General features: G+C 29.9%; 1 protein-coding gene across 4 annotated transcripts in view; it reads right to left on the bottom strand.

The window, feature by feature from the left end:
- LOC143063099 (rhomboid-related protein 2-like) overlaps nucleotides 1-13679 on the bottom strand; it is a 33593-nt gene that overhangs the window by 8421 nt on the left and 11493 nt on the right. For all 4 annotated transcript variants that reach the window (XM_076235059.1, XM_076235058.1, XM_076235060.1 and 1 more), the window contains 3 exons: nucleotides 12971-12994; nucleotides 11470-11625; nucleotides 10961-11119 (listed from right to left, as the gene is read on the bottom strand). In XM_076235059.1, the coding sequence (XP_076091174.1) occupies nucleotides 10961-11119; nucleotides 11470-11625; nucleotides 12971-12994 (339 nt within the window). The remainder of the gene's footprint in view (nucleotides 1-10960; nucleotides 11120-11469; nucleotides 11626-12970; nucleotides 12995-13679) is intronic.

The raw sequence follows: 13679 nt of genomic DNA, 5'->3' as shown, positions 1-13679 counted from the left end.
TCTGCCATAGGCGACAATGTTAACATTTTCTAAATTTACCACTTTTTAAGATAAAAACCTGGATAAAACAGTTATATGTTGTGTTAGTACTTTATTACTCTGTTTTAAAAATTAAAGCAAAATAGTATCATGACCAACTTCCAACGGAGCTTGTTTATGTTATCCATGCCCACCGTCATTTTGCACCAAATTTATGAAATTTTGCAAGTCTTTTCGAATAATTCTCTAGAAAATATTTCAATAGGTTTTAAAATTTATATTGTAAATATACACACTGCAGTTATTCATAGATAAATAAAAAATATATTGTACCCTTACATCCAATCACAGCGCTCCTAATTTGACTTCCTTCACCTGCCTTGGGTACACAAAAGGCCAACCTAATGCTGGGAAAATTAAATACTACCGTTTTCCCTATACTGTGACATAAAGATATAAAGAATTCTTATGACATTATTAATGCAATACTGGGCTATTGTGAAAACCTTGGCTATAATAAATACTTGTATGACCCCAGTACTTAAAGAAACATAGATCATTTTATGTCCCCACCCCTACATGCTGGTTTACCTCATTCTCTACTTCTTTCAGAAAAGCCTTAATAAACAACCTGTATCTAATCATATCTTATCTTATTTAAAAAGAATGATAAATAGTTCCATTTAAACAGATAAAATGGACAGTTCCATTCAATTTGTATTCATTTTATCAAAAATTTACAAGAAATGCACAAATTCAAGATTTTTCATACTAATCTCCATTCCATGCTTTAGTATATGCCATATTGTGGTTGAAATTTTTAGAGCTTGTTATAAAATCTATTATTCTGTCTTGAGATGATGAAAACAAAGATATTAGACACTTGAAACATTAAATATGCAAACTACTCAGCTGTAAAGTTGCCTTTGTTGCCTGTATTAATCAATGAAAAAGCTGAATTATGTCCCTTGGGAGTATTAATTTCCAACAAAAGTCCTTTCAAACAGTAGGAAATGAAAAATTATTTATGTCTGATATAATAAAAGAAAGAAACTACAAAATGAAGCACTTTTGAAATATTTGCTGCATGCATTATCAAGAATGTGAACAATTCTTTACACAGGAGAGTATAAATTCTATGTAAATTTAGCCTCAAGTGGGCCTCTTTTTTTCTTAGATGAAAAATTCTAACACTGAAAATGCTTTCAATGTGACCAAATATTGCCTACTTCCATAAACAGTACAAACTAAACCAGACAATTTCCCATTTTAATAGATTATGTTTACAGAAATACTCAAGTTATACATTTAGGGAATTACGCAGCAAAAAAGGCAAACATTTCAGTAAAAAATATTTGTCGCGACTTGAATTCTGGTGTTTCCAATTGAAAAAATCATTGCGAAAGGTGAAATCAAATACAAAAGAACTATAATATGGTGCATTTTACACAATATAGTTAATATTGACATCCTAGAATAAAGTTTTATATCATTACCAATCAATTTGACCTATCATGATGACTCAGCACTTTTCTCAACACAGTATTGTTCTCAGTGAAAAATTTCTATTCTTTGTGATAAAAATCAAATGTACTAATCAAAAGCTTCAAAATAGTATAAAAGAATTGAAGTTTGAGTGACTTTGATTTCCCTTGCTATCTTCAGTATACTGTGACATAAAGATATAAAGAATTCTTATGACATTATTAATGCAATACTGGGCTATTGTGAAAACCTTGGCTATAATAAATACTTGTATGACCCCAGTACTTAAAGAAACATAGATCATTTTATGTCCCCACCCCTACATGCTGGTTTACCTCATTCTCTACTTCTTTCAGAAAAGCCTTAATAAACAACCTGTATCTAATCATATCTTATCTTATTTAAAAAGAATGATAAATAGTTCCATTTAAACAGATAAAATGGACAGTTCCATTCAATTTGTATTCATTTTATCAAAAATTTACAAGAAATGCACAAATTCAAGATTTTTCATACTAATCTCCATTCCATGCTTTAGTATATGCCATATTGTGGTTGAAATTTTTAGAGCTTGTTATAAAATCTATTATTCTGTCTTGAGATGATGAAAACAAAGATATTAGACACTTGAAACATTAAATATGCAAACTACTCAGCTGTAAAGTTGCCTTTGTTGCCTGTATTAATCAATGAAAAAGCTGAATTATGTCCCTTGGGAGTATTAATTTCCAACAAAAGTCCTTTCAAACAGTAGGAAATGAAAAATTATTTATGTCTGATATAATAAAAGAAAGAAACTACAAAATGAAGCACTTTTGAAATATTTGCTGCATGCATTATCAAGAATGTGAACAATTCTTTACACAGGAGAGTATAAATTCTATGTAAATTTAGCCTCAAGTGGGCCTCTTTTTTTCTTAGATGAAAAATTCTAACACTGAAAATGCTTTCAATGTGACCAAATATTGCCTACTTCCATAAACAGTACAAACTAAACCAGACAATTTCCCATTTTAATAGATTATGTTTACAGAAATACTCAAGTTATACATTTAGGGAATTACGCAGCAAAAAAGGCAAACATTTCAGTAAAAAATATTTGTCGCGACTTGAATTCTGGTGTTTCCAATTGAAAAAATCATTGCGAAAGGTGAAATCAAATACAAAAGAACTATAATATGGTGCATTTTACACAATATAGTTAATATTGACATCCTAGAATAAAGTTTTATATCATTACCAATCAATTTGACCTATCATGATGACTCAGCACTTTTCTCAACACAGTATTGTTCTCAGTGAAAAATTTCTATTCTTTGTGATAAAAATCAAATGTACTAATCAAAAGCTTCAAAATAGTATAAAAGAATTGAAGTTTGAGTGACTTTGATTTCCCTTGCTATCTTCAGTATACTGTGACATAAAGATATAAAGAATTCTTATGACATTATTAATGCAATACTGGGCTATTGTGAAAACCTTGGCTATAATAAATACTTGTATGACCCCAGTACTTAAAGAAACATAGATCATTTTATGTCCCCACCCCTACATGCTGGTTTACCTCATTCTCTACTTCTTTCAGAAAAGCCTTAATAAACAACCTGTATCTAATCATATCTTATCTTATTTAAAAAGAATGATAAATAGTTCCATTTAAACAGATAAAATGGACAGTTCCATTCAATTTGTATTCATTTTATCAAAAATTTACAAGAAATGCACAAATTCAAGATTTTTCATACTAATCTCCATTCCATGCTTTAGTATATGCCATATTGTGGTTGAAATTTTTAGAGCTTGTTATAAAATCTATTATTCTGTCTTGAGATGATGAAAACAAAGATATTAGACACTTGAAACATTAAATATGCAAACTACTCAGCTGTAAAGTTGCCTTTGTTGCCTGTATTAATCAATGAAAAAGCTGAATTATGTCCCTTGGGAGTATTAATTTCCAACAAAAGTCCTTTCAAACAGTAGGAAATGAAAAATTATTTATGTCTGATATAATAAAAGAAAGAAACTACAAAATGAAGCACTTTTGAAATATTTGCTGCATGCATTATCAAGAATGTGAACAATTCTTTACACAGGAGAGTATAAATTCTATGTAAATTTAGCCTCAAGTGGGCCTCTTTTTTTCTTAGATGAAAAATTCTAACACTGAAAATGCTTTCAATGTGACCAAATATTGCCTACTTCCATAAACAGTACAAACTAAACCAGACAATTTCCCATTTTAATAGATTATGTTTACAGAAATACTCAAGTTATACATTTAGGGAATTACGCAGCAAAAAAGGCAAACATTTCAGTAAAAAATATTTGTCGCGACTTGAATTCTGGTGTTTCCAATTGAAAAAATCATTGCGAAAGGTGAAATCAAATACAAAAGAACTATAATATGGTGCATTTTACACAATATAGTTAATATTGACATCCTAGAATAAAGTTTTATATCATTACCAATCAATTTGACCTATCATGATGACTCAGCACTTTTCTCAACACAGTATTGTTCTCAGTGAAAAATTTCTATTCTTTGTGATAAAAATCAAATGTACTAATCAAAAGCTTCAAAATAGTATAAAAGAATTGAAGTTTGAGTGACTTTGATTTCCCTTGCTATCTTCAGTATACTGTGACATAAAGATATAAAGAATTCTTATGACATTATTAATGCAATACTGGGCTATTGTGAAAACCTTGGCTATAATAAATACTTGTATGACCCCAGTACTTAAAGAAACATAGATCATTTTATGTCCCCACCCCTACATGCTGGTTTACCTCATTCTCTACTTCTTTCAGAAAAGCCTTAATAAACAACCTGTATCTAATCATATCTTATCTTATTTAAAAAGAATGATAAATAGTTCCATTTAAACAGATAAAATGGACAGTTCCATTCAATTTGTATTCATTTTATCAAAAATTTACAAGAAATGCACAAATTCAAGATTTTTCATACTAATCTCCATTCCATGCTTTAGTATATGCCATATTGTGGTTGAAATTTTTAGAGCTTGTTATAAAATCTATTATTCTGTCTTGAGATGATGAAAACAAAGATATTAGACACTTGAAACATTAAATATGCAAACTACTCAGCTGTAAAGTTGCCTTTGTTGCCTGTATTAATCAATGAAAAAGCTGAATTATGTCCCTTGGGAGTATTAATTTCCAACAAAAGTCCTTTCAAACAGTAGGAAATGAAAAATTATTTATGTCTGATATAATAAAAGAAAGAAACTACAAAATGAAGCACTTTTGAAATATTTGCTGCATGCATTATCAAGAATGTGAACAATTCTTTACACAGGAGAGTATAAATTCTATGTAAATTTAGCCTCAAGTGGGCCTCTTTTTTTCTTAGATGAAAAATTCTAACACTGAAAATGCTTTCAATGTGACCAAATATTGCCTACTTCCATAAACAGTACAAACTAAACCAGACAATTTCCCATTTTAATAGATTATGTTTACAGAAATACTCAAGTTATACATTTAGGGAATTACGCAGCAAAAAAGGCAAACATTTCAGTAAAAAATATTTGTCGCGACTTGAATTCTGGTGTTTCCAATTGAAAAAATCATTGCGAAAGGTGAAATCAAATACAAAAGAACTATAATATGGTGCATTTTACACAATATAGTTAATATTGACATCCTAGAATAAAGTTTTATATCATTACCAATCAATTTGACCTATCATGATGACTCAGCACTTTTCTCAACACAGTATTGTTCTCAGTGAAAAATTTCTATTCTTTGTGATAAAAATCAAATGTACTAATCAAAAGCTTCAAAATAGTATAAAAGAATTGAAGTTTGAGTGACTTTGATTTCCCTTGCTATCTTCAGTATACTGTGACATAAAGATATAAAGAATTCTTATGACATTATTAATGCAATACTGGGCTATTGTGAAAACCTTGGCTATAATAAATACTTGTATGACCCCAGTACTTAAAGAAACATAGATCATTTTATGTCCCCACCCCTACATGCTGGTTTACCTCATTCTCTACTTCTTTCAGAAAAGCCTTAATAAACAACCTGTATCTAATCATATCTTATCTTATTTAAAAAGAATGATAAATAGTTCCATTTAAACAGATAAAATGGACAGTTCCATTCAATTTGTATTCATTTTATCAAAAATTTACAAGAAATGCACAAATTCAAGATTTTTCATACTAATCTCCATTCCATGCTTTAGTATATGCCATATTGTGGTTGAAATTTTTAGAGCTTGTTATAAAATCTATTATTCTGTCTTGAGATGATGAAAACAAAGATATTAGACACTTGAAACATTAAATATGCAAACTACTCAGCTGTAAAGTTGCCTTTGTTGCCTGTATTAATCAATGAAAAAGCTGAATTATGTCCCTTGGGAGTATTAATTTCCAACAAAAGTCCTTTCAAACAGTAGGAAATGAAAAATTATTTATGTCTGATATAATAAAAGAAAGAAACTACAAAATGAAGCACTTTTGAAATATTTGCTGCATGCATTATCAAGAATGTGAACAATTCTTTACACAGGAGAGTATAAATTCTATGTAAATTTAGCCTCAAGTGGGCCTCTTTTTTTCTTAGATGAAAAATTCTAACACTGAAAATGCTTTCAATGTGACCAAATATTGCCTACTTCCATAAACAGTACAAACTAAACCAGACAATTTCCCATTTTAATAGATTATGTTTACAGAAATACTCAAGTTATACATTTAGGGAATTACGCAGCAAAAAAGGCAAACATTTCAGTAAAAAATATTTGTCGCGACTTGAATTCTGGTGTTTCCAATTGAAAAAATCATTGCGAAAGGTGAAATCAAATACAAAAGAACTATAATATGGTGCATTTTACACAATATAGTTAATATTGACATCCTAGAATAAAGTTTTATATCATTACCAATCAATTTGACCTATCATGATGACTCAGCACTTTTCTCAACACAGTATTGTTCTCAGTGAAAAATTTCTATTCTTTGTGATAAAAATCAAATGTACTAATCAAAAGCTTCAAAATAGTATAAAAGAATTGAAGTTTGAGTGACTTTGATTTCCCTTGCTATCTTCAGTATAGGGAAAACGGTACTATTTATTCTGCCATAGGCGACAATGTTAACATTTTCTAAATTTACCACTTTTTAAGATAAAAACCTGGATAAAACAGTTATATGTTGTGTTAGTACTTTATTACTCTGTTTTAAAAATTAAAGCAAAATAGTATCATGACCAACTTCCAACGGAGCTTGTTTATGTTATCCATGCCCACCGTCATTTTGCACCAAATTTATGAAATTTTGCAAGTCTTTTCGAATAATTCTCTAGAAAATATTTCAATAGGTTTTAAAATTTATATTGTAAATATACACACTGCAGTTATTCATAGATAAATAAAAAATATATTGTACCCTTACATCCAATCACAGCGCTCCTAATTTGACTTCCTTCACCTGCCTTGGGTACACAAAAGGCCAACCTAATGCTGGGAAAATTAAATACTACCGTTTTCCCTAAACAGGAAGTTTCCAAAGCACGTGTAAAAGAAGAAATTAACCGGTGAGAGTGGAAATCCGTATATGACAGATATCCCTATAGTACGACTTTGAAAGTAAAACAGTTCAATCCTTTTGCAAAACAATCTTTAATATACCTATCACATTAATGTTTGAATGGTCTTAAGCTTATTCAAACCATATAAGTCGGTATGAAACACCAAAACGGAATGAACAATAACCGATTACGTTTTGTAGTTTACAAATTCTAAAACTGGTTCCCGTCAAACTACAACACTTTGTTCGAGTGTAGTGGAATACAAGCAAAAACCAGTGTAAACTGGGTCCTGGCTGGTTTAATACTACACAATGATGCATAATGATAACACAAGCAGATTCCAGTTTGTTTGGAAAATAGGAAATACGAAACCAAGCGCGGTAGGCAGAGCGATGTAATGAAGTTCAGGTCGGCAGTTATGGAACAATGACTGCGTCATTTTCCAAAAAAGAAGATCCTGTCTATTATATTTTAGTTTAATATAGAAATTTGCATTGAAAAAAAACTAAAACATATCTGACTGTTTTATTTGATGACATCTATCTGTGATGCTTGTGTTTTGTCAGAATAAAGAGTACAAAGATTAGTGTTTCCCGTATCACACAGTGGGAACTTGATGATGGTAACTCTAATCAAAAAAGGCACCTAGAGCATGCAAAAGATTAACAAAAGGGCACATAAATTATGCTTAGAATCAAAGAAAGGGAAATACATGGTTATATTGCATTTGTAAATTATGGACTGACAGTTGTTGATGGAATCAGAGTTCAAGACAGCAATCAATAACAGTGTAATGTTTTAAAAACATTTTGAGTTTTTAAATTTCCCGCCTGTATTTCTATTTAAAAGGTCCCTGTAAATATACCATTCATGGCACTATTATCGTTTATGTATATATACTGTAACGTGTACATATATTGGATATTTTTAAGTTAAGGTTAAACTTTATATGGAGGTGCTCCTAATTAAAAGAAGCTTACACTAAGAAAACTAAGTTTACTTCCGGTTTACTGGTTTACTATTTTGGAATGCATTACAAGGAAATTATTCGAAGTACCAGTTTAAAATCTTTTCACAAAATGGCGTCTTGTCAAAATCAAAACATTCAAAGAATTTAGTGTTTCCATCAATTTTGTTTATTAAACAGAGTAACACGATATCGATCAATAATAAAGCAGGTGAAATTGACAATCTGGGGTACTGAGAAATGTGCTTGCAAACTTTTTGTTTAAATAATTTTACTAGTTCACATTTATGAAAGATTTAGTTTTCATATGATATGATCTTTTAATCGTTCAATCCAGATTGAGTAGAATTATGATATCAAAATCAATATCATCAAGTGAAGATAATAAAGATAAAATAAGAAGAGAAACACACCCAAGCCTATTCTCGATTTTATAAATCGACTTTCTCACGGAAACGATATAAATTCCGGAAATAAAAAAAAAAGCGTACGGTAAAAATGTTGATTTTTAACCCCCTCCCACCAAGTGTACGTTTTGTACACTTTGGAAAATGGTTGACAATTATGGACGACCCCTAAACAAATAAATGTGTGACTGACTGAAAATAATAGCAACATTAGAACTCATTCATCAAAAATAATCCAGTGTACCCCCACCTTTAGTAGCAGGGGTATTGAAGTATACCAGACATTAATAATACAGAAGGAACTGCATGAGAACCTGACTTCACTCCCATTCTTGAATAGGCTCAATCTTTGATTTTCAGTGAAGTGTTTTAGGAACTGTTGCCTTTATGTTTGTCTTATTGCCATTTCCTTCATGCAATGTTTTAGACTGCTCTTGTAGTATTTTTTTCCTCATTTGATATAGATAGTGACAGTGCTAGCTATGTAATTGATCTTCTCAGAGGCCCTTTACTCAGAAGTACATTGCTTTCTACTAATATTACCCTCTCTGATGAATTTTGTAATGATGTGGAACGTTTATTTAATTTTTGAACTTGTAATGCCAGTCTTCAAGATTGTTGGTGTTTAATACTACTGGTGTTGTCATTGGTTCTTCTATCTTGTAGTTTATGGCTTACTTCAAACAAAGAGCAAGTAGCACAATCAGTTAATGTAAAGGGGTATTTACTATGAGTTAAGACTGCATGATAAGACAGTTTCAGGTATAGAATTTGGAGGAATTCCTACCATTTACAATTGCACCCCATTCTGTTCAATGAGAAGGAATCCTATATTTTTAATGAAATAAAGAGACCTTTATTTTATAAGATATTTAAGTGGGTAGATATTTTGTGATTTTTATGATTTGTATTCAAGTACATGTATTTTTTTTAGTGCAGTTTACTTTTATTAATCTTTTTTTTTCAGAATTGATGCTAATTTAAAACTTCAAAGTACAAGCTTATGATTTCTAAATTTAAAGGGACTTTTGTTGTAATACATGTTTATGAGTATGAGTGGGATGATATTTTGTGATGTCTTATTTAATCTGCATAGTAATTTGTTTCACCTTAACACTTTCAAGATTTATACTTAATATTATGTTTTCCTGATAATTTAACTTACTAAATAAAATTGAGAATGGAAATGGTGAATATGTCAGAGAGACAATGTAAGCCAAAAAAGTGTCCCATGAAATTGTGTCTTCTTGAACTATATTTCACAGTTCATCTGTGAAATTTGGTTCACAGGACAGAATATCACATTTGTAAACTATAAAATAGTGTCTACTTTAGTGAAAAATTGTCCCTAGTACTTGGATATAATTTCATGGATGTTTTATAAAGATATGTAACAACGGACAATTTTTCATACTGAAGCTAATTTTTTCTGTCCCTAAAGAAAGGAAATATTTTAGAAATCATTGAAATGTTTTAATCAATAAGATAAATCATAACTGAAATTAAAATTAAGACAACACAGATGGGTGAATTCAAAATAAATGAGGCACAGCATATTTGACCAATTAACTTAGTTTACACAAATTGGAAAGTTGTGAATATAAACAGCTATATGACTTTTTGTGTGATGGTTAATGACATTACCCTCCAGAGTTTAATACATGTACCGGTAGTATAAAAGAAGATCATTTACATGATTAAGGAAGGCCAAGCAATTTGAAATTAAAAACAATGAAATGTTTTATATCCATGTTGACAAAAAAAAACACAGGAGAAAAGTCAATCCAAAAATATTAAAACAATTCATTGATTCCTACTGTATATTTAAAAACAAATGTTGAGTTGGTCTTATTATTTTGTGTAAATAAAATTATTTGGTATTCAACAAGACTTTTATGCAGTTTGGACATGATTTCACTATGAAACCAGATCCAACACAGGTTAAAACAGAATATCTTTTCAAGGGACACTTTTACACAGTAGTGGACAATATTTTATAATAAAATTCTGTCTTAGACAAAATTTCACTGGTCATTACTGTGAAATTTTGTACTTGGGACATCATTTCATGGGGGACACTATTAAATCCTATAACAACAACCCAACCAAAGAGCAGATAACAGTAGAAAATAAAGTCAAAATTGGATAACAAAACCAACACTTATTCAATTTAACATGTTGACTTTAAAGCAATATATATGCATAAATCTAAAAATGAACAGTAGAGAAATTTTGAAAATCAAGCGCAAAAAAAGGAGAAGTTCTCATCTATGTTTTTCCTTCATTTTTAAAAACCCATAATCAAATAAAACTGAAATTATTAAGGCTTTTTGTAAAAACCCATGATTAAATAAAACGAAATGGGGCTGTTGTCAACAAAGCTACCAATTAATGTCACAATGTTACTAATAAAAGCACCTGAAAATGCATGACATGGCATGAGAAAAGTAAACCCACATGTGGTCTAATTTATCTCTAACCACTGACTGAATGAAAAATAAAATTGCCTACGGAAAAAAACATTTTTCATTGACTACTGGATAATTACCTCAACTAAACTTATAAATATCATAAATATAGGTGGTGGTCTACAGGTGTAATTGGCAAGAAAATCTTCCCTCATACTCTTGGGTAAAATATCAGCGACAGCAGCACCAATAACACTCTGAAATGCTGATCTCTCTTCCTTTGTTACATCTGTCGTCATCTATAAATAGAACAATAACACATCACTTATACGATTCTTCTCCTGATTTTGTTTTTAACCCAAAATGAAATTTCTTTTAATAACCTTTACCATGCATGACATTTACTAAATTAACAATATTATACATGTTAAATGCAACTTCCAAGTTAGTGTAAAAATGATATGAGCCATTCCTACCAACTCTGTCCCTTATGAGTATCTTTTTAATCATGTTTGTTAATTCTTTCTTAAAAGCAGTTGGATTGTCATATTATTTTTTTACATTATTGTTTAATGATATACTGGTATATCAAACCAAACCTTTTGACAATTCAGCTCTTTTATCATTCATTATATATACATGTACTTACCATTTTCATGAATTCCACAAAATCAATTCTTTCATCTCCATCCCGATCGGCTCTATCCAGGATACGATGGAGCCTGGCCTCTGGGATATGATCTGTGATCCCTTCATCTTTTAACTCTTCTTTCAGGAGATTGAGAGGTACGCCATCAGGTTCATGCTAAAGTAAAAAATAAATTGTCAAGACACAGCAGTTGTTCTTTACTGTACTAAAGAAGGAATATGTCAATGATACAGCAACCAAATGAGAAGAATGAACTATTATAATATTTCAAACTTTTAACAACTAGAAGATGCCTGTGAAATTTCGGTACAATTTGGCAAGTGTTGAGACAAAGTGTTTTTAAATTTCGCAGACAGTACCCTGACTAAACATGCCTGAAAGCATATATGACACAGTTCGGTTTGAATTGGATTATTTTCTAAAAAAAAATGGTGGTCTCTTCCTTTTGTAGTATAAATGTCTTCCCCTTGATTATGAACTCCTGGTGATGGGCTTAAATATCTTAATCAACATAAACAAGAGATTAAAAACAGGGAGGGGAAAAGATGTTCAACTGACCCAATTTTTAGGCAAATGGGTATTTTTTTTTGAAACCCAGAATCAAAGAGTTTTTATTGAGATTCTGAAATGTTATAATTATTTTTATGACTAATGACTAGAGGTTGATTATAATGTTCTTCAGGACCTTTTTATCGCACCATCTGTATTGGTCTAAAGTATTTGTTTCTTTTTTAAAATAATTTGACACCAAAAAGCAAAGCAAACCTTTACATGAACTTTTAAACATCTTTAAACACAGTAAACCTTGTATTTCACTATACAGTAAAACCTGTTAGAACTGACCTCTTACATTAATGACTATAACATAGGTAGTACATTTTTGTGATTTAAACTTAGTAAACCATTAAATGTCTAATCAAAACAATAAAGATTGTCTGAGAAAGCAGTTCAATCAAAACAGATTTCACTGTATTTTAATGGTTTTATTTTTTTCTCTCCAGTGATTTTATACTACATGTATGTTAAGTTATGTTGTTGACACATTGGTTGAGTGGACTCAATAAATACAAATGAAAATACCAAAAAAAAAAGAAATAGCTTTCCAAATAAAAAAAAATCTTACGTAAACAATACCTTTAACAGATTAGCCTTGAATGAATTGAATGTCACATGACAATTGGCAGACCAAATGCAGTGTGAATTTTTCTTTAGTTTGATTCTATACTCTGATAAACACACAAATTGTAAAGAATTTTATATTAAGAATTTGTTCACATGATGAGAAAAAAACAAGTTTTCACAATATAAAAGATAGATTGACAACTTAAAACGTTCTACAATAGTTGGTACAATTTGGAAACTAATCATCATGTTATACTTTGAATAATGTCAACAAACAATCACATGATATCTGTAAATATCTGGTCAAGTCCAGCCTCATTAAAGTAGTTAACCTAATTTTCACTTCCTTTAAGAATTTGGCAAAAATAAAGTTACTCACCCGATCAAATATTGGCTTGTATCTCTGTTGTGATCAAAATGAAAAAGAAGATAAAAATATAATTATTAGTAAAAATGTGTAAAGAAGAGAAATACATTTCATACTTGATTAAGTTGTATGGGGGTCATGATTTATAATATCAATACAAAAAAAGAAACCTCACTAATTTATGCAGAAACATAGTTGTAAGATGAACCTGATTTATTATTAACTTTATAATTGTTTCAAAGTCTTTAGACCTTGAACACATTAAAGTTACAAATGCTGCTTAAATGGTATTCAGATTTGTTGATCAGCAAATATATCATGTATATATTGAGTACAGAGGTATAATTTCAAATAAAAGATATATTTCTTAGTTATAACCAATTCATCATCTCAATTATGATGAACTCTTAAATAGCATATTAATTCATGTAAGCATTATTTCTCTGCATATTTTCAACATTAAAAAAAAAATAACAAATATAACATGCTTTTTAAATTTAATGGGAGATAACTCCTTAACACTGAAGATACTTTTTTAGAACAGGTGAGATGGGAGATAACTCTTAAAACATTAAAATTTCTTTTTTAGAACAGGTGAGATGCAGGAGACTCTTAAAACATTGAAATTACTCTGTCTATTAATACAGTCAAAATGCTCTAAAAAAAATCAGGGGAAATGGGAGATAACTCTCTAGCATTTAAGGTACTCTATAAGAACATG

Source organism: Mytilus galloprovincialis, chromosome 2 (assembly GCF_965363235.1).
Source record: "Mytilus galloprovincialis chromosome 2, xbMytGall1.hap1.1, whole genome shotgun sequence".
NCBI lineage: Eukaryota > Metazoa > Mollusca > Bivalvia > Mytilida > Mytilidae > Mytilus > Mytilus galloprovincialis.
This window is presented reverse-complemented; position numbering and strand designations above follow the sequence as displayed.